General features: G+C 37.3%; 3 protein-coding genes across 4 annotated transcripts; 2 read left to right on the forward strand and 1 right to left on the reverse strand.

Annotated features, from left to right (window-relative positions):
* Positions 1 to 2,891: 2,891 nt before the first annotated feature.
* Positions 2,892 to 9,614, forward strand: LOC107767882 (transcription factor GTE4-like). Of its 2 annotated transcripts, none has more exons than XM_075256685.1 (6): positions 2,892 to 3,247; positions 3,868 to 5,406; positions 5,517 to 5,562; positions 5,641 to 5,745; positions 5,876 to 5,980; positions 9,241 to 9,614. In XM_075256685.1, exons 2-5 carry the CDS (start codon positions 3,886 to 3,888, stop codon positions 5,935 to 5,937), a joined length of 1,734 nt encoding a protein of 577 aa, XP_075112786.1. In that variant the 5' UTR covers positions 2,892 to 3,247; positions 3,868 to 3,885; the 3' UTR covers positions 5,938 to 5,980; positions 9,241 to 9,614. The 2 variants fall into 2 exon arrangements, with proteins under 2 accessions (XP_075112786.1, XP_075112789.1); XM_075256688.1 differs by having other exon boundaries at positions 5,644 to 5,745.
* A 2,765-nt stretch (positions 9,615 to 12,379) lies between these two features.
* Positions 12,380 to 17,648, forward strand: LOC107767892 (uncharacterized). The gene is made up of 7 exons (XM_016587001.2): positions 12,380 to 12,931; positions 13,656 to 13,897; positions 13,979 to 14,075; positions 16,238 to 16,421; positions 16,515 to 16,596; positions 16,670 to 16,718; positions 16,818 to 17,648. Exons 1-7 carry the CDS (start codon positions 12,506 to 12,508, stop codon positions 16,887 to 16,889), a joined length of 1,152 nt encoding a protein of 383 aa, XP_016442487.1. The 5' UTR covers positions 12,380 to 12,505; the 3' UTR covers positions 16,890 to 17,648.
* Positions 17,649 to 21,345: 3,697 nt separating this feature from the next.
* On the reverse strand, positions 21,346 to 22,056 carry LOC107767859 (uncharacterized). The gene has a single exon (XM_016586959.2). The coding sequence runs from the start codon at positions 22,054 to 22,056 to the stop codon at positions 21,346 to 21,348; it is 711 nt and encodes a 236-aa protein (XP_016442445.2).

Raw genomic sequence — 22,056 nt, forward strand, 5'->3', positions numbered from 1 at the left:
CCTCGACCTTGATACGCCTGCAGTGCCCGAAGTCGCGGTGACTCTCGGAATGCTCTAATTCGCCTAGCACAATATCACGATCCCCTTTTTCATTTAGAAGTTTATGAAAGAAAGTCTGTCATCTCCTCTTAATCTGGGCATCTTCCACCAGTACTCTTCCATCTTCGTCTTTAATGCATCTCTCTTGGTCCAAATCTCGAGCCTCCTCTCTCTCAACTTGGCCAGCCGGAATAACTTCTTCTCCCCCTTTTTCCCCCAGTTCCTCGTACATACCACCATAAGCCGCAGTCTTAGCCTCCATGACCGACAATTTAGCTTCCTTCCTAGCTACCTTATATCTCTCAAAGCACGCTCGCCTCTCCTCCTCACGTATGCTCCCCACTAACTTTAGGTATGCCGCTTTTTTCGCTTCCACTTTACCTTGGACCACTTCATTCCACCACCAGTCTCCTTTATGCCCACCAGAAACACCAATTGAGACCCCTAACACCTCTCTTGCAGACTCCCTTATACAGTCTGATATCGCTGACCACATAGTATTCGCGTCCCCACTACTACTCCAAGCTCCCATAGCCGACAACCGGCACTCAAACTCTTAGGCTTTATTCTTAGTCAAGGCTCCCACCTGATTTTTGGTTTTCCCCGAACAGACCTTTTTCTCCTTTTTATCCTAATACCAATGTTTAGAACCAAGAATCTATGCTGTGTCGCGAGTGTCTCACTCGGAATCACCTTGCAGTCCTTGCACAACCCATTGTCACACCTCCTAAGGAGGAGATAGTCAATCTGAGTCTTCGCTACCGCATTTTAAAAAGTAACCAAATGCTCTTTCCTCTTCGGAAATCTAGAGTTCGCAATCACCAACCCAAAAGCCTTAGCGAAGTCCAACAGCGATGTACCTCCTCCGTTCCTCTCCCCAAAACTAAAGCCTTCATGCACCTCGCCATAGCCACCTATGGTCGCCCCAATATGACATTGAAATCCCCTCCTATGAATAGCTTCTCAACATGCGGAACCTGGCGAACAATCTTATCTAACCCCTCCCAAAAACGTCGTTTAACCTCCTCATCTAGGCCCGCATGCGGCGCATAGACGCTAACGACGTTTAGGGTGTACTCTCCAACCACCAACTTAATAACCATCAATCTATCATTCACTCGTCCAACCTCAACCACGGACTCTCTAAGTTCCCTATCCACCAAGATACCTACTCCATTCTTTCCTCTCTAAACTCCTGAGTACCAAAGTTTATACCCGTCTACATCCTTCGCCCTCGACCCTACCTACCTAGTCTCCTGGACACACGCTATATTGACCCTTCTCTTCTGGAGAATCTTTTCCAACTCTATAGACTTACTCGTCAATGTACCTATGTTCCATGACCCGATTTTTAACGTATAGGCACCCATGTTTCCTTTACCTCCCTGCCTCCCGACCCACCCCTAACCCCTGCCCTACTTCCCCCCCCGAGTACATGACCTCACACGACCATCCTAGACCACAACCATTACACTTATGGCAGACTAAGGGAAAATCACTAACACACACAAGGCAACAGACCAAGCTAGACAAAGACAGGCTGCAACTATACGCGCATTAATACTGTGAATAAACTAATAGGAACTAAAATTGTAACAATTTAACTAGGAGGTACCAACTCCCGCAAGTAGAACCTGGGAATTGCCTTGGTATGCACGACGATGCTGCGTCTACCTAGCACGTTCGTGTCCAACTCCCCCCACCCCTTGCTGACCCTTACCCGAGTTATTCTTTAATGTTTGCACACGCACGTCCCATTCACCGCTAATAGCCACGGGCCCTAGCCTGAAATATACACAAAACACCACGAAGCGAAACAAAGGAGGGATGGGTTGTCCGCTACCACTAGTGAGGCCCCACCCGTAACAATAGAGCACAAAAAGGATGAAATAAAACCTTAAGTTGATTTAAAAAAAAGTCAATAATAAATAAAAACCAAAAAAAAATTATCAGCATATACACAAAATTATATATGGTAATTGTCAGCATATATATGCAACATCCACGGAAAAATAAGAAAGAAAGAAAAATTTACGGAAAATGTAGAATCTGTTAAAGTTTGTAGGGATCGAATCAGTACAATAAATACCCACAAAAAAGAATATCTAAGCACAAATAGAGCACTCATCCAAATATGAAGCCTCAATTTCTATAAACAAGTTGGCTGTAAAATAAAGTAAACCCAGATCCAAAAAGCAAATACAAAATCAGGTAGGAAATTAACACGAAGAATGTGCAACAATGAATGAAGTAGAAGAGAAATAAAGTTAAAAAAAATAGTAGCAAAAACGTGTAAGGAGATAGAGAAGAGAAGGGAAGGAGAGGGAGATGAGGGAGGAGGGGGTAACCTGTTGGAGGAGGTGGTTACCGGCGTCGAGGATTCGCCGGTTGGGGTTGGATCTGGGAGTGGTTTTTTGACCATTGGGGGTTAAGGGTTGGAGCTAGTGCTCAGAGAGCAATGGAGAGACAGAGACACGTAAACTAATATTATAAAGATATTACATAAAAATTACAAGTAATTATAAAATTTATAATATGTTAAATTAAAAGTACTACATAATAAAATATTAATGAATAGTGTTATACTAAATTTGATGTAACATTATTCACACATTAAAATGGTATAAGAAATAGTATTGGGTTGGAGCATCAATACACCAAATCTTATATTAAAATAGCATTTGCGTCAAAAATGAAGTTGGGCTGAAGATGGTCTTAGAGCGACTATGCAATGTCATTTTCGTGATCTCCTCGTCAACATGTACTCGTGTTATATTTTTCATTTTCATTGGGAGGGTCACTATCATGTCCAATCGGATATGGGCTTCGGGCATTGGCCCAATGACCTTTCCGAGTCAAAGAGGGCCAAATATTCTACGATCCACGTCTACTCCCACGCGCCACCCTCAACGCGTGGGTCATATCTGCAAAGACCAAGCTAATGTCAACGTTCCGACCAAATAGAAATCACGGCCGTCGTTCTCTGCCCTTCTTCTCAATGACAAAATCCTAGCCCTCCATTCCGCCGTGGCCAGCACGCGACTCGCATTTTCGCCTCTCCTCCTCCCCTCCTCTTACCGACCACTATTCATCTCCGATATTAGGGGGAAAAAAACAATGAGCGATTTGCAGTAAACACAAAAATCTTAGTGCGTGAGAGCAGCTGATTGATAGAGAGAGAAAGTGCGTGGGTGAAGATTTACGAAAAGTATGTGTTAATTATTGTGATTTAGTTTAAACCCTAAATCTCGGGTAAAATTGATGTAATTTACATAAATCCGAGTTTTTTTTTTTGTTTGCATCTATGAGTATTTACGGCTTATGAAGTTCTCAACTTGCGAGTGTGTAAAGATTTGTTTCTCGTTGTTTTGAGCTATATGTTTGTGCTACGAAATCATATCTCCTCTAACGGCTGCTTGCTAGGGTTTCTATCTCTTTTCATATAATAGTGCGTGTGCTTCTACGTGTTGTTTATGTAAAATAAGCTTGCTTGAGAAGAAATTCAGTGTTTTTATCAGTACATATACTAGAGTGTGTGTGTGTATTTGCGCGCGCACTACGTGTTCTTTGTGTAAAATTAGCTTGATTGAGAAGAAATGCAGTGTTTTTCTTATCAGTACATATACAAGTGTGTGTGCGCGTGCGCTTCTACGTGTTCTTTGTGTAAAATAAGCTTGTTTAGAGGAAATTCAGTGTTTTTTTTAATCAGAAGGAATTTAGTGTTTTCTTAAGCAGTAATTTGGTGATGACAAATTACTCAATTTTGTTGAAGTGCAAGTTAATTGACAAATATTTATGCAACTGCTTTTTTCAAACCTATTCAATTAGGGTTTTGTTGGTGAATGTATGACTTCGGGAACAATGACGAATGGTGAAAATGGAGGATCGAAAGAGCAGCAGAGGTTGACTGAAAGCAAAGTCTACAGACGGAAGTCATTTAAAGGGTTAAATAATATAGGGAAAACAGTTCTGGAAGATGTCAATTCGTCTCAAAAAATAGTTGGTTTTTGCTTAGATGCGGCCTCAGAAGGTTCTTCGAGTCTGAACCGTTTTTTAACATTAGAGAATACTGGAATATTGGCAGGTAATGGCCAAGAGAATAGTGCTAGAATCAATTTGGCGTTTAAGTCCAAGCGTGAGATGAGAGAGCTAAGAAGGAAGTTGCAGAGTGAGTTGGATTTGGTTCAGAGTTTGGTGAAGAAGATCGAGAGAAAAGATGCACAGAAGATTGACACTGGAATTGATAAGGATAGTGGGGTACGACAGGTACATTCAGATGTCTCACAAATGGGGCAACAGCTTGAGTCCAGGCCTTTGAATCAGTTAAGTGTATCCGTCTTGGAGAACAGCCATGGTGTGCTTGATAATGCGGAGAAAGAGAAGAGGACACCAAAGGCAAACAAATTTTATAGGAACTCAGATTTCTTATTAGCTGAGGATAAGTTTTCCCCAGCTGAAAGCAACAAGAAGTCGAAATCAAATGCAAAGAAAGTGAGTGGACCAGAATCGGTACATGGTATGGGGCAGGGGAAGTTCTCAAATCAAATACTCAAGAATTGTCGTGCTTTGCTTGAAAGATTGATGAAGCACAAGCATGGTTGGGTGTTTAACCAGCCTGTTGATACAAAGGGTCTTGGTTTACATGACTATTTTGACATTATTAAGAATCCAATGGATTTGGGAACCGTGAAGTCCAGGCTGGATACAAATTGCTACAAGTCTCCTAAAGACTTTGCCGAGGATGTGAGACTTACGTTTCAAAATGCTATGACGTATAATCCAAAGGGCCAAGATGTTCATATGATGGCCGAGCAACTTTCCAAGATATTTGAGGAAAAGTGGGCCACTATAGAGGCTGATTATATGCGCGAGTTGAGATTGACAATGGACTCTCAGGCGAGTTTGAAGACTCCTAAATCTAAGAAGCCTCCTTCCCAACCATTGCCACCCCCTGGAGTGAGGAGGACTTTAGACAGGTCAGAATCAACATCCAATCCCTTTGATTTGAAGACTAAATCTGTCGCTCTCCCCCAATCCGGAAGGACCCCTGTACCAAAGAAGCCGAAAGCAAAGGATCCCAATAAAAGAGAGATGACATATGATGAAAAGCAAAAGCTTAGCACAAGCCTACAGAATTTACCTTCTGGAAAGCTTGAACAGGTAGTACAGATCATCAAAAAGAGGAATTCATCTCTTTGCCAACAGGATGATGAGATTGAAGTGGATATTGATAGTGTTGATACTGAGACCCTATGGGAGCTCGACAGGTTTGTTACTAATTACAAGAAGAGCTTGAGCAAGAACAAAAGAAAAGCTGGACTTGCAGATCAAGGAGAAAGTGAAGCTGAGAAGAATGTCCAGGAGAAGGTAAAATATTGAGCATTAATTTTTTCCAATTTGATTCTCTTTTTTTTTTGTCTGTTTGGGTAATTTTCTTTTGTTTCATATTTTTAGCTCGCTTTCTTGCTATTTTGCAGAATGCTAACCCAGTTGTGGTAGAAATCCCAAAAGAAAGCAAAGCAGGTAAGTTCTTAAAATGTGAGAATTTCCAAACCCAGTAATCTCGTTGGAAATAGTTATTAACTCTGTTGTATATGCTAGTAGAAGAGAAAGGCACTTCCTCCAATCCTGCTCAAATGGAAAATCAGGGCAAAGATGTTAGTCAAGCAAGCAGCTCTAGCACTGACTCAGTGTCATCATCAAGTGGTAGTGATTATTTTTCTCTTTCATCTCTCTCTCACTATTGTTCTCATTTGCCTTTTTCTTGGGGTGTCATGATTGGATCTTTCTCTAGTCTAAATCTTCATTTTCCCTTATTGTTTCACATTAATTGCAGATTCTGATAGCGAAAACTCTTCAGGAGGTGGATCTGATGCAGAGCATTCACCAAAGAGTTGATTCTGTTGTCCAGATATAATGTTCTCTCTTTCAAAGTCTTGTGGTAAATGCTGGACTCTGTTTCCTCCGTCGATGCTATCTGAAATCTTTTGACTTGCTCCCTTAAGTACAACAGCAATCCAACTTTCCTTGGATCTATTTTTATATTTACTCTTGAGATTCTATTGACTGATTAATAATTTGAATAATCCAGATGATAGTTTTACCTTTAACCAATGCACCTGTCCTTTTTGCATAAATTAATTTCTTTTAGATAGGTGACGTGGCTTCTATATCTTTGACAATTTTGAAGGGCGTCTCTTTGAAGTGAATAGTGGATTGGTGATCAAGACCATCAGAGGATGGTCTGAGATTGCACCCTTTCAATTGTTATGCTTTCTCCTTCTAGGAATAGAACATAGAGAACCAACTCTTAATAGTAAACCAGAACAAATGTAATCCCAAAAGCCTTCTTATTGATGTCTTCCTCTTGAAGGATCCTGGTATTCTCATTACATTCAGCTCCAGAGATGGGGTGCCACCATTTTGATGGTGGATCAGCCTAATATTGCAATGTAATATGAGGAGAAAATGTTAAGTATCAGTCACTTGGTCACAAGGTATCAAATATGACTCAAAATGTGGTGATTGGTTGGGCTCTGGTGTTCTTAAACAATAACATAAGTAAAGATGATGCTTTGGACTTTTAAGTTCCTTTAGGTTTCCAGTCACTTATCATAAAAAATGCCGAACATAGAATACTGCTGCTTAACTCTATAGTCTTGTATTTTTCTGAACATCAAAGTTGTGCAAACAATTGTGGTGTAAAACTTATAATCATACTATGAAACCTTTTTTTCTGAACAGGTCATACTATGAAACTTTTTAGAAGAGTGATACAGTGTCTTTTAGGAGATTACAAGGGTGACAAAGGCATAGTTTGGTTTTATACCTAGTAAGTTTATAACAAAAGCTATATTTTTTGCTAAAACGATTGATGGGAATTTAAAAGGGGAGGAAAAAGTATCTCCAAAGGGTTATTCGTGAACATTGAAAAAGTACATAATAAAGTGTCAAGAAAAGCCCTGATCAGTGTGCCCCCAGGGCCTAGCTCAAGTGGCAAAGGGTGGTGGATTTGTGTCTTAGGTCACAGGTTCAAGCCCCCACACCATGCAAAGCAAAGCTTGGTATTTAAGTGGAGAAGGGTAGAGGGGCGGGCCCATTATCCACCGAGTTTCGAAGGCTGCGGTTGGTCCAAAGGATCGGCCCCAAATGGATTTCTCGGTCATAAAAAAAAAAGCCCTGATCAGTGTTGTGAAGAGCATGAAGCGAGGAAAAGCGGCAAGCCCCTTTTCGCTTAAAGCGTGAAGCGAAGCGCTCGCTTTTCTGAAATGAAGCGGAATTTTTTTAAAAATATATTAAAATAAATATTGCATAGACATCACATGTTACACATGTAACTGCCAATACTAAAAAATTGGCAGTGAGGCTAAGAACAAAAGATGAAGAACTGAAGAAACAAAAAATTGGCAGCATTTCGCTGCAATTTTAAGGACTGAAATGAAAATAAGAAGAAGAAGAAGAAGAAGAAGAAGAGAATGAGAAAAAGAAGAACTGAAGAGGGAACAAAAATTTGGCAGCATTTCGCTGCTGTTTTAAGAAGGATGAGGAGGAGGAGGAACCCTCTCTGCTACTTGCTCTGCTGCTCGCTGATTTTCTAAAAAAAAAAACAGAGCTTTTTTATTTATCAGTGACTTAAAAGACAAAAGCGAGCGCTTCCGTCACTTCTTGCTTCGCTAGCGCTTCTCGCTTTTTTGGCAAAAGTGGACTCTTCAACCTACCTGTTATGCTTCACCCTACAAAAGCGACACAGTGGCTTCGTCGACGATGAAGACAGCGAAGAAGAAGAAGAAGACTGAGCTTTTTTATTTATCAGTGACTTAAAAGACAAAAGCAAGCACTTCCGTCACTTCTCGCTTCGCTAGCGCTTCTCGCTTTTTTGGCAAAAGCGGACTCTTCATCCTACCTGTTATGCTTCACCGTACAAAAGCGACACAGTGGCTGCCTCGGTCGCTTCAGCGCTTTATCACAACACTGGCCCTAATCTGGGTTTTTAAGTTTAAATAAGTTCAACTAAAATATAACACCATAAAGGACATGTATCAAGGAGCGCCATGTTTGCAGGATGAGAAGGTTTAAGATGTTCAATTTTTTGAGTGATATCAAACATGAATCGCTTATTAATCTCTAGAATAATAGAACCTAACTAAGAAAGTAGGTCACAAGTGTGAGAATAGTTAGAGGATATATAAAGGAGCTTCCAGTGTACGTCAGCCTACATTAGATATTTTTCTTGAGCTCCTACTTGTTTATATTAGTTGTAATTTAGTTTACAAATCAATAATCATATACACGATGAGTTTTAATGTGCATGCTATTTGCAGGTTATATTATGTTAATCAACTAACTAACGACGGAGTCAATCAAAAGATTGAACTATTGAAAGGCACTCTAGATAATAAGTGTTTTAGGATGGATAGAAGGAAGAAAGTGTATATCCATTAAAGTATTAACTCTAACCCCATATGAAGAATGAAGCTAAAGTGAGATTAGATGGAATCTACGTTGCTCGGACTCGGGCAGATCTAGATGTCAGATTCTTCATCGCATAATTTTAGGATTCGAAGGTATGGATCTGAGTGTGGATACAAGTGTTGGAATACGGCAAACAACTGTATATTTACGACATATATACGTATATATTCTGATTAAGTAAAGCTATCAAACAAAAACTAATTCTTTATAAACACCTAATATTTTATTCCTAAGATATCTCGTGTAGAGCCAAGCATTCTCAATACGTTATATGAATATATGACAAACCAAAAAATTAAACCAAATACGGAGGCAATCTATACTACTTGGTCATAGATGTAGCTAAAGCACCCAAGATAAGTTGACCAAATCCAGTGTGGATCTCACACCCATACCCAAATCGTGTCGGATCGACATGGGTGCGGCATGGATTTTGAAGGGTAAAATCTTACAACTGACATTTTCTGAGCGAGTGATGCAAGATACAAATTAGACAATATATTTGGCTCCATGTTGATTGATACCAAGTTTGCCACAATTAGAGTGGCTGGCTTTCTTTTTTGCTGAGTTAATCTTATTCTTGCTTTCCCATCCATTGTAACACTAATTCTTAATATTTCTAAGTTGTGTGCAGATTTGATGAACTCGAGTTGTCAATATTTTTCTATAAGTTGTGTGCAGCTTTGATGAACTCGAGTTGTTAATATTTCTCTCTGATGTGTGTGCCAGATTTCAAGGTCTACGAGCATACTGATGTCGTCCTTCAATCAAGAGGGTGCTGTTGGTGGTAATGGCATATGCTGGCTGGTCCCAATTTGTATGATAGTAGCATCTAGTTTGTAGCTTATGTACATTCGCTTGTGGATTTCTAATTTGTGCAGTTTGAAGTCATATTTTTCAAATCACTTGAATGTGGTAGAAAGCTCTGTCCTACTTGTAGCATTAATAAGATGCTCTGTACATATCCTACGTGTTAATGTAGTAATAAGTCAATCAGGATAATTAACTATTATCCTTTCCTAATTTTTATATTTTTGAGTGAACAACTCTCTTTTTGTTAATTTTCTATTTTTATATTGAGGAATTATGCTTATATTAGGTTATGTTATGTAGATCTTTGCTCCTGATATTTTCTTGCTCTATATTTGGCCTTAGTCGTTTGCATGCACAATTGTGAGCAATTTGTGAAACAATTGGAAATGCTTTTGTAGCAGAAGCACATGTTTAAGAACTATGTTCGAAATTGTGCAGCAATGGCTTTTTAAGGGTCACATTTACCTTCTACCTTCAAATATTGTCTTTATTTAACCTCTATTATACTTTGCGAATAAAATTACCCGTCATTACTATTCTTATCACATATATATCCTTATTTCTAACAAAATTCTGCTTGACCAACTTTAAGAATTCACACATTTTCGAGGGAAAAAACAAAAAAACAAAGTCTTTAGGGTAAGTTTAACTTGATCCTTTATATACAAATCTAGACATTAAAAGTAGCTTCAAATGCAAACGAACCTCAATCACCAACCATAAATCAAACAGGAAAAAGGTTAATTCTAATGGAAAAGGTCAATGTTAGTAGTAACAAATAGTTACTACTAATCTTGAAAGACTCTTAGAAGTGGCCATGTTTAATCCTACTAATCTTGAAAGACTATTAGAAGTGACCATGTTTTCTCTCCATATTTTTCATAATAATCACAATGCACTAACAAAGAAAAATATTTGTACAATTAAATCATTTAAAAGGTCAGTACAAGTAAATCTATTTAATAACACTGATAAATAATTTAGGTTTTTACAAGTAAATCTATCTAATATTATTGATATATAATCTAAAATAAATAATAACTAAACAACAATGATGTAAAATTTACTTCCCTATATAACCTAAATTCTTAACAAATAGGTAACAAAACTCCTCCTCAACTTATAGCCTGTTGTACGCATGTTTAGTTAATATATAATATCTATCTTTAGTACTAAAAATAAAGTTTTTAGAAGGAATTTTTTTTCGATTAGAATAAAAAGCAAAAGCAAGTTTTTGAGAGCAAAAAAATAGCTTCTCCCTAAAAGTATTTTGAAAAATATTTCTGAAAATATATATTTAGAAATACTTTTTAAAGCTTGCTGAAATAATAATTACTACTTGAACGTATTTTTCAAAATAAATAATCAAACACAAACTGTTTTTCTACCAAAAAAAATTACATTTTTAATAAACACTTTTGATGTTTGGCGAAACTGGCAACTTCTTCCTTGTTCTTATATAGTCGACTCTAAGGGTGTGTTTGGTGTAATGGAAAATGTTTTCCGTGAAAAATATTTTCCAAGAAAATGTTTTCTTGAAAAATAAGTAGTAATCTTATTCATTTCCGATGTTTGGTACGCAAATTAAGGAAAATGACTTTTAAGAGTATTCATAAATAATTTAGATATAATAAACATAAAGTCATAAACTTTCAAACCAACAACCTTCCGAATTCACAAATTTCATGAACTTTCGAACCGCTAAACTTTCGAAACCGCGGAATTTCGAACCCGTAAACTTTATAATTTCTAAACCCGTAAACTTCCAAACACATAAACCTCTGAACTCATAAATTTGGAACTTGTAAAATTTTGAACCTTTAAATCGATAAATAAAAAAAACTAAAACTGAAAAATATATTTAAAAAATATTTTTTTTCGAGGGGGGATAGGGGTGGGGGGGTTGGGGTGGGTGGTGCAGAAAAATGAAAAAATAGAAATTTGAAATTGCAAAAAAAAAAAATTAAGGTAAAAAAGAAGGGTGGGGGTGGGGTGGAGGGGTAGTAGGGTAGGTGGTGACAGAAAAACTTAAATTTGAAAAAAAAAACCTTTTTTGGAGAGAGGGGTTGGGTTGGGTGGTGGGGTGGGTTGGTGAGAGTGGGGAAGGTTGAGAAATAGTTTTGGAAAATATTTTCTGTTATGTTGATAAGGAAAACATTTTACTCCAATTGGAGCAAAACTAGGGGTGTCAATGGTTCAGTTCGGCCGGTTATTTTATAAAATTTGTACTATACCAGTTTTTCGGTTATTCTATTATGTATAACTAAAATTAGAATTTTCTAAACCGTCCCAATCATGTCGGTTTCTCTTCGGTATCGGTACGGTTCGACTAATTCTCGATTTTTTTATATCATGTAAAATTCACTAGTAGAAGTAAAATGCAATAACATACGTTCTTTTATAGGACTTAGCAAAACTCTCTAGACATTTTTACTATTTAAAGGGTGATGAATTAAAAAAAAAAGTGATGGTTAGAGTATAGATCCATCAACTATTCTACAACAGTGTAAAAGAAATCAAACAAAGGCAAAGAAAATATAAATCACACGAGTTGAAAGATATACCAAGCTAGGACTCAAGAATAAAATCTATAGAAAATTAAATATTCAAAAAGATAAATCCAAATTATATGAAAGGAAACATATTTAATACATTGTAGTTTGCTACTCATAATCGCTAGAATACTTTGTGTCTTGCTAATAAAGATACTTGAAATATATGTTTTAGGAATTAGTATTTTGAGTTTAATTACTTGTTGGCTTGTAATAGTTTTCATAATTCCAAGGCCCAAGGAAAATTTAATGCATTATTACTTTTAAACTTACTAAATAAATATATTTTCTAATGTAAAATTTATTCGGTACGGCTCAGTATTTTTTCGGTTTATTTTTATAAAATAAAAAACCTATCCTAATTATCGGTGCAATTATAGATTTATATAAAAATCTACAATTTCTTAAAAAGAAACCTAAAAATCAATTCGGTGCGGTACAACTCGATCGATTTAGTCGGTTTTCGAATATCTATTAACACGCCTTGCACACCCTAAATTGGAGAGCAAACAGAGCCATAGGTAAAAAGAAAAAAGAAAGAAAGAAAGAAACAGAGCCATGGTTCAATCTCAAGTCCTATAATCCTCTTCACTTTCAGACTTCACATAAACCGCAAATTTCATCCCAAAATGGCAGCATCTACTTTCAAATTCAGACCCATATTTTCCACCCCACTAAGATTCACTCTCTGCTCCTCACAGAAAAACACAATTTCTACCTCTCCTTTAACTATTCATTACCCAGAATTACCAAACCAATGGTCAGGTTTGCAAAATTGGAGACACAGCTCTTTAAACCATCAGCGTTTCTGGGGACCCAATGGCCCGGATAATAGTATCGTACCCTCAAATTCAACTAAACAATCTACTTTGTGGGAATCAATTAACTCGGCTTCGTCTCTTGCTGAAATGGGTGCTGCTGTTCTTTGCACCAGTGATCCTTTAATGAAATCGAAGCTTTCCCATTTGGCTTATTGTAGGTGGCGTGAAGAGGGTCTTCCTGTTGGTACTTTCCAACCCCCGGCTCGCCCTGCTCGACCTTCCAAACCTGAATTGGTATTTTATTTTCCATTATTTGAAGTTCTTTAGTTAACGGAATTCGATTAGGATCTCCGTTCCAATTTATGTGAACTTATTGATTGGACACGTGGTTCAAGAAAGAAAGAAATAAAAGCTTTTGAAATTAATGGTGTCATAACATTTTTGTATCTATAAAAGCTTTGGGTCAGAATGCTGAATGACAAGTTTAAGTTAACTTGTTTCCAAATTTAGAAAGGGGTCATTATTTTTTAAACAGACTAAAAAGAAAGAGGATCGCATAAATTGAGATGGAGGGAGTACCAACTTTGCTCGTTCTATTTGTTTTCTTAAGAGATGTAAAGGCAAAGTGACGAACTTTACTTTTATTGATGGTTTTCATCAGATGTTTAACGTTGAATTATTTGATTATTTGACTTTAGTCTTCACTTTAAAGACATAGGTGGATGTATTTTCTTAGCAGTGGGTGCGTGTACGGTGTACCTACAGTCTTCCATTTGTAATGTATATATAGATTCGAAATTTAAAAGTGTACAGTCTTACCAAGTTCATACATATTGTCAACAAACGACTAGGGATTTCAGTGCTACTTCGTGCTAGAACTGTGCGTGATACATCGCCCTACAAACCTCATTTGAAGTAGTTCAGTCAAAACTTAAGATGCTGGTGTTTTTACTTTCTTTTGATTCTCTTGCCAATGATTTTGTAGCTTTAGCTTATGTGTTCTAAGTCTTGTATACAGGTTCCATCTAAAGAAATTCCACCTCCTAAACACTCGGGTTTACCTCTCAATGCATATATGATTCACAATCTTGCTCATGTGGAGTTAAATGCAGTTGACCTCGCATGGGATACTGTAGTCCGTTTCTCACCATACAGTGAGATTTTAGGTGAGGGGTTCTTTGCTGATTTTGCACATGTGGCTGATGATGAGAGTCGCCATTTTGCTTGGTGTTCACAGAGATTATCTGAGCTTGGATTTAGGTGAATATGTCTTCAATTTGGGTATGAAATGTGTTGTATTTTATAAGATGGATGTTTATATCTCTTTGCTTCCTTGAACAGCTACGGTGACATGCCTGCTCATAATTTGCTCTGGAGGGAATGTGAGAAATCTTCAAATAATGTTGCTGCACGGCTCGCTGCAATCCCACTTGTTCAGGTCCTCCACTGTTTTTGAAAAAGATATGAACGATAAATCAATTGCTTGAACTGTTGGAATATTATGCAGTGACGATTGCTCAACTCATTCCACTTATTTGTCTTTGATTGCTTGGGGATCTATTTTAAAGCTGTGTGATTATGCTTTCTCCGGGAAGTCCAATAAGTGTGTTTAAAATTGGGAAGAAATTGATAAAAGGATAAATAATAATCAACTTTAGAAACGGATAAGCATCGCCTATTGACAATTAAGTAATAGTAGTTAGACGAGGTTGGTTTCTAATATACTAAGAAAGCTTCTAAGTGTAGTTACTTACTTGTGGAGGAAAGATACTAAGAAATATGGACGAGTGAATGAACTATCAGTATATTTTCCATAGACCAATTATAACCATATCCTGTTGGAAATTCAGCAGTTAACGTGGTAGGAAATGTTAGAAGATTTATTCTTACAAATATTTGAATTTCAGTAGTCTTACTGTTGGCTATGAGGTATCCTGAATTCTGAGTATGTTCTCCTGACTTGAAGTTTAGAAGTATGAAGATTGAATTACTCATCAAAGTTTCAACTACTTCCAGAAAGAGAAAAGGAAAAATAATATACTTTCCTGTGTAGCAGTTTTCTGCTACTGCTTAAAGATAGAATTACTCAAGCAGTTTTCGCTGCTGCACCATCAAATTCACTTGAGCGATGGCAGTTGTTGCGTAGTCTGCAGTTAGGTGAGGCTAAACTCTGTCATTAAAAGGTGTTGTGATCAAGTCTCTGCAATGGTGTTATCAATTTAATAAATGGTAAATGTGGCCAATCATAAATATGGTGTCGGACTTTTCTTAGGTTGTCTTAAGTATGTCATGTTGGATTCTCTTATCAGAAAATTCATTTAAATGATTTCGCTAGAGGTGCGAATATTGAATTTTGGCAAGTTCCTGGATGAAGTTCTCACTATCATTTTCTACTCTGCCTCTAATTAAGATCTCTTTCTTCTTCAACAGTTTAGCCTGCGGGATCGCTATATCTCTATTTCTTTTTGAATTTCCTCTCTTCTGGAAAAATCAGTGGTACAACAATAACAGCTATGCGTTAATCTGAAACTTGTTAGGGCCGGCATATGAATCTTCAAGGGTATATGTAGCTAAATTGGTAAAGTAAAGGTCAGGGTCAAGCACTTGTTACTAGAGACAACCGGCATGTGCCATTACTGAATGATGACGCTGGACTAAAAGGTAACATGGTTGTGTATGTGTGTCTCTTGATTTACGTGCCCTTTTTATTAGATTTAGGTGTATATTTTGATCTTAAAATGTACTAGTTAGATATGACAGCTTCTTATTCCACAACAGAAAGCACTAGAAGTTTTGAAATACAAAATGTAGAAGTCTCACTTTAAGACTCATGACATACTTCCTGTTGTCCTGAAGAGTGGCTTGGTTGGTTTATGAGGGCCAAATAGCATATGCTCGAGATGAATTCCAAACATGATTCATCCGCTGTTTGAAAGTAAAACTTATAGATGTTGACAGTACGTAGGTGGACATTGTTTTTGCTTTTCTTTCCTTTCTCCAAAAAAAATTTCATTTAGTATGTTTTCAATGAATAGTACACACGAAACTACTTTTCGTTGGGCTGTGAGTTGATAAAGCTATTCTGGCTCATTCATGCTTACTATCAATGAGTCAGAACAATGTCGCCTAACTCTTCTTTCAAGGCTTAGTTATCCAAGTGAATCGATTAAAGTTGGTTCCATTAATTAAAAAAAGAATGTGATGGCCCCTATAGAGATTTTAACGTCAAAATAGCCAAAGCCCAGGCACTTTTACTGAAGAAGTGACCAGCCTCACTTCTCAGATTGGGTTCTACTTTTGGAGAAAACTGTTAAGAGTAATTTCCTGTAGGTGTTTTAGCACAATTCTAATTGCATCAGAAATGTTGATATAGATGGAAATTCGTTTGGCTTGTGCATTAAATAAGATGTTGACACGTAGTAAAATGGGCACATAGGCTCTAATCTTTTGGCCTGAAAGTTTGTAATTAGTGTGATCTTTAAATTTTGGTGTTGTGGATGGGAATATGGTTTTATGAGGTGCTTGTTTCTTTCTGTCATATTAGGAGTTGTGCCTTTTGACTATGCTATCTGAATTCATGGTTGTTCTTGTTTTCTATAGGAAGCAAGAGGTCTTGATGCTGGGCCTCGGCTGGTGCAAAAGCTAATTGGCTTTGGAGACCATAGGACTTCCAACATTGTGGCTAGAATTGCTGATGAAGAAGTTGCACATGTGGCTGTGGGCGTCTTCTGGTTCATTTCGGTTTGTCAGCAAATGGGACGCACCCCCTGCACAACTTTCAGAGGTCCACTTATTTTTGTGTGTGTGTGTGTGTGTTTTGAAGGTGCAGGCACTGTCTTGCCTCTTCAGTGAATTCACCAATTTCGTCTTTTGACAGATTTATTAGAGGAATATAATGTGGAGTTAAAAGGACCATTCAACCATTTGGCTAGAGATGAAGCTGGTTTTCCGCGGGAATGGTAAGTTGACAGTTTGATAGGTCAGACTTCTCGTATGATAAATCTGACAATACTCTGTATTTTTGGTACCTAGGTATGATCCTTCAGCAAGTGTAGAAGATAAGAAAAAGAAGCTATCTCAGGTATTTCAATAAAACTGTATTTAGAAAAGCTATAGTTTCCTTGACGAACTTCCATTCTTTTATCAGCTGAGAAATTTGAGGATATGGAAAACAATGCAGGTTTATGACAGATTGGAATGCATAATTTCTATGGAAAAAGAAAATTCGAGTCTGAACAGTCCATCCCGGTGATTCCTATAGGGAGGAACTGATTCTAGTTGAAGTCCATTCAGTCAATGAAGCTGCATTTGGTTTTGATGATTATCCTATTTCAAGTGAATGTTCAGTTGGTTCACCAACAGGTATAGTCGATGGGGTGGAAGGTTTAGTTTTGCTGCAGAAGTAGCTCCCGCTCCACACTGACTCGTAAACAGACCAGCTAATATTTCAGAGAGCTGGTCTGTCAATTGTAAGTAGACTGTATCCATCTTTGACCGACAACCTGAGTACAATTTGCTTTCACAACTCTACCTAGTCGCCTCTGCTCTAGTACTTCCATAATAAGTTACAAGTATTCATATGATCAGCTTCAAACAAAAAAGCCTAGGTTTTTATCGGTCATGTCTGGATTCCTGGCATCATATTGGATTGGCAATGGTGTTTTCTCATGACCCGAACGCTCACATAATAGTGCGCTCTTCTCGTTTTGATGATTTCTCTCACCTTCCAGCTCCTAATCATGCTCTATTGGCAAGAAAGTGAAGTCATAACAAGGTAGCCGTACTGGAAGGCGAGACTGGATCACACCTCCTTTTCAGGGAGAATTGGCATTGGAGTATAGGTATTACAGTTTTTTATTTTTATTTTTAAAATCTTTTTTGGAAGGCTGTTATTTTTATGTTTGTAAATTACCAAAAAAGATAGAGATTTAGTGTTAACTTAAGATCTTATGTATCTCTGGGGAATAATTTGTTTACATGTTCTATGTATCAATATTATTAATTTCTAGAACATGTTTGATACTGATCATCATATTTTCCATTCTGCCTTAAATTACTTGCAGTTGCAGGCTTGGTTCACAACTTATTGCTTACAACAACAACATAGTGTGACAGCGTAATCCCACAAGTGGGATCTGGGAAGGGTTAGAGTATACACAAATCTTACTCCTACCTTGTGAAGGTAGAGAGGTTGTTTCTGATACACTCTCGGCTCAAGGAAAGCATAATCACAACAATAATGAAAAGAAATATGGTAGTGGAGAAGCCATGGGGAAAGGGAGCAGTAACAACACGATAATATGGTAACTGAAGTGAAGAAACAACATGTAGTAAAAGAAGGGAAAATGATATTGTATAGCCGCTCTCAAAACAATAGCCGAAAAAAAAATATATTTTTTGTACATACATACATTATGTATGTTATTTATAAAAATTATACAAATTTTATACACTTTTTCAGTTACCGTATGTAAATAGTTTCTGTCGCGAGCTAAAAGTGAAAAAAAACCCGTAAAAGAATTCTAAGAATAAGAAAATACGAGAATAATACTAATGCTACTGGGAAAAAGGCTCTAATATACCCTTGTACTTTGAAAAATAGTACATTCCTCTCCCCCGTTATACTATCAGGCCATTTAAAGGCCTACCGTTAGGAAAGTGATTAAAAATACCCCTATTTTAACACCTGTCCAACAAGGCAATTAAAATGCCAACTGGAAAGCCACGGTGGACAGATCCGACCCGTAACCCGTTAATATAACCCATTAGATGTCTTCTTCTTCCCAATACCTATGCATTGCGAAAATTTTAGGGTTCATATCAGAGAAATTTTCTGCTCATCTTCTCTCCTTCTTTCCTCGAATGTGAAATGTCTCAAGGAAGCTCATCTACTCTCGTCTCTTCTCAGATTAAGTGTCATTGTGGTTTGATAGCCAGCCACTTAACTTCGAAAACTATTGCTAATCCTGGAAGGAAGTTTTATAAATGCTCTAAGCCTAATGTTTGTTGGTCTCATCTTCTAAGTTTGGTTTTTTCTTTTTTCCAGTTGTATAATGTATAACTACAAATTAAGCTTTTCAATTGTATAAACTATAAGTGTTTTAGTCTAAATGCAATTTACTATTATTGACAGGATTATTCATGTCGGTTTTTCTTGTGGGAAGATGAAGTTTTCCCAGTTAATCATATGAATGCAAATAGAGAATTGGGGTCGTCAATGGATGTTGTTATGTTGGACATAGAGAAATTGAAGCAAGAAGTAGCTGCTATGGAGGCTAAAAATCATTCTCAAGTGATTGAAGTTTCAATATTGGAAGAGAAAGTATCAAAGACGTGGATCATTCTATTGATAATATTAGGACTATTTTTGGGGTTCGTTGCTACTTCAATGAAGAAATGATTGGCTTAGGAGATGTGTTCATTGTAATGTTAGTTCCTGTGATTATTGACTTGTATGTGTCTAACTTGTGGGTGTCTAATATTAGGCTGCATTACTACTTAGTTGCTTTGTATTGTTAACGTTTCCTACTATGTTTTACTGGTTATTTTTGTTGTTTAAGTATAAAGCTTTCTTGTATCATAATTCCCTTTATCACAAACACAACATATCTTTAATATATTTCCCTTTGTAATGTATATCCCTTTGTGACAAACACAACATGATGAAATACATAGCTGGACAGTCAGCATAACTCATTCAAATTCAGCTAACACTTCATTAAAATTCAGCATTCACTTCATTCAGCAACATAAACATAACAGTCACATAACTTCATTCATAGACAACATAATTCAACATCATTCTGTTGAAAGGACCCAAAAGGGATGTCACTTTATAACCCCAAAAACTGATACCACCCAAGTAATAAAATGACATCCATATTGAAAAGTTTAAGTTAAAGGACCTAACAGTTAAGTTAAAAGTACTGTCACATGGAGTAATTACATCAATCCAAGACACAAAAAACTATCACATGTCCAGAACTTGACTAGTTCTGTGCATTGCCATTTCCCTTTCTTGACTTCATTTTGGCTGGTCGTTGCCTCTCTAATTGGTTTCCTGTTATGGAAGCTTTTCCTCTCCATGTAAGATTTTTGGGTGAGTAAGGAAGTTGTGTTGGCAAACTCACACCACTGGCATCACCAACAAATTTAATAGTCCTTGTTCCAGTTGTTGTGCCTAGTTGCTCCCTCCTTTGGAGTCTAGTCTTTGCCTCTGACACACACCTTGGCATTATAGGTGGTTCTGGATTGTTTGCTTCTGGATAGTCAAAATCTGTTGCATTGCTGATGGATTGCTTCCTAGAAAGGGATGGTGTTGGCATAAATATGTAATGAGGTCCAGAATTGCTGCTCGTTTGACTGGCCTGACTGGCTTGTGGTGCTGTCAGTTGCAGCTCCTCTTCTAAGGACAGCCTTGCAGCAGATGGAGATCTAGCCATGTTCTCCTCATGTTCTTCATCAACCAATGTCATCGGCCTCTTTTTTGTTTTCTTACCAAACTGTGGCAACTTTCCCTTGCTTTGCTGTCAATGATATAAAGTAACATAATTAGGACACTATGTTAATTCAGCTAACAAGTAACATAGTAAGGGTGTCAGATTACCTTTTGACATCCCCTAGCATTATGCTCAGGCTTTCCACATGTGGAACAAGTCATCACCCTGCCTTTTCTGGATTGGGACCACTCCCCTTGCCTATTTATTGTCTCATTCTTTTCTCTAGTCCTCTTCACTTTAGGCCTACCAGCCATATTCACTAGCAGGAGTGGATCCATTGCATGAGTTGGCTCTATATTCCAGAACTTCTCTCCTCTAATTGGTTCTAACTTATGTGTATAAGTGGAGAAATAAGCCTCCTTGGTGAACCACCAATGAATCTCAGACATAGGATTCACTTTTTTGTACAGTAATGCTCTGATTGCATGAGGACATGGGATCCCAGTAAGGTCCCATGTTCTGCAAGTGCATTTTTTCAGGTTGATGTCCACTCTATGCTTTTCAGTAGTTCCTTCATTCACCTCATAACCATCTTTTCCATTAGAATCAACAGTACATTTTTGTGCATTATTCAAGAATTGATAATATAACTGCATGGTAGGAGGACTTACATTTTCAGTCCAAGTCATCACTTCACCTTCATGCTCTCTCAACATATTCATCACCTTAACTCTTATGTCTTCAAGCATTCTGATAATTGGCTTATGCCTAGCATCTAGTATCCATGAGTTGAAGGATTCTGTTAGGTTATTGTCCACTTGTTGGTTCTTGCATACTGTATCAAAGTATGCTCTACACCATGATTGTGGAGGATACCTCAACAAGTCTTCAACAGCTTTTTCATCAATTTCTCCCAAGTTTTTCAAATGATCCTTGAAGTCTTTTCATAGCTACTCCATGCACACCACCACAAGTATTTTTTCTTCAAATTCCCAGCACCCCATCTTCTACACCAGTTAGCCTCTATGTGCCTCACACAGTATCTATGGTGTGCATTAGGAACTACTGCTTGAACTGCCTCAATCAAGCCCTACATATATAATATGCAGAAAATTAAACATCTAAAAATAAAAAGGAAATAGTCAATAATTTTAAAAGAATAACATTGAAGTAAAATAGAATAAGTACCTTCTGCATATCTGACATGAATGTGTATCCTTCCCATAGCTTGAGGTCTAATGAATTGTTCAACAATGTCAAGAACCAGGTTCAGGTGACCTTTGTTTCTTTATCCACAACAGCCCAAGCAATAGGATAAAAATGATTCACTGAATCAAGAGCAACAACAACTAAAAGCTGACCTTTGGCCTTTCCTTTCAAGAAGGTTCCATCCAAGCCAATGAAGGGCCTCAACCCACTCTTAAACCCCATTTTTAGAGCATGAAAACAGATATACATCATAGAAAATCTTCTTTTTCCTTCAGCAAGTGCATCCTTTGATAAGGTAACTATTACATCACTCCCTGGATTACTCAACCTCAATTCATTAGCATATGCCTCTATCTTATTATACTCATTAGTAAAACTACTAGCAAGGGATTCAAGTATCATTCTCTTGGCCCTCTTACACTTTGCATGGCTAACATTGATGTTGAAAGTATTTTTTAAGGTTATTTTCATCTCCTTAACTTTGATCATAGGATTCTCTTGCAGCTTGTTCTTAAAATATTCTGCTATGGTATTTTTGTCTATCCTAGGATTGTCATATGCAGGGTTATACTTGTGTTTTGACTTAAGAGTTTTGATCTTAATCCCACCACCATTCTTATCCTCAGAAATTAGACATACAAAGGGGCAACCAACCTCACACCTGTACCTCAGTCTAATGCTATCACTCTTGAGTTGTTTTAGACCATAACAGTTGGCTAAGCAATACAAATTTATCACTTTTCTAGCCTCAGGTATATCTTTGAATGTCAT

Source organism: Nicotiana tabacum, chromosome 1 (assembly GCF_000715075.1).
Source record: "Nicotiana tabacum cultivar K326 chromosome 1, ASM71507v2, whole genome shotgun sequence".
In the NCBI taxonomy this organism is placed as follows: domain Eukaryota; kingdom Viridiplantae; phylum Streptophyta; class Magnoliopsida; order Solanales; family Solanaceae; genus Nicotiana; species Nicotiana tabacum.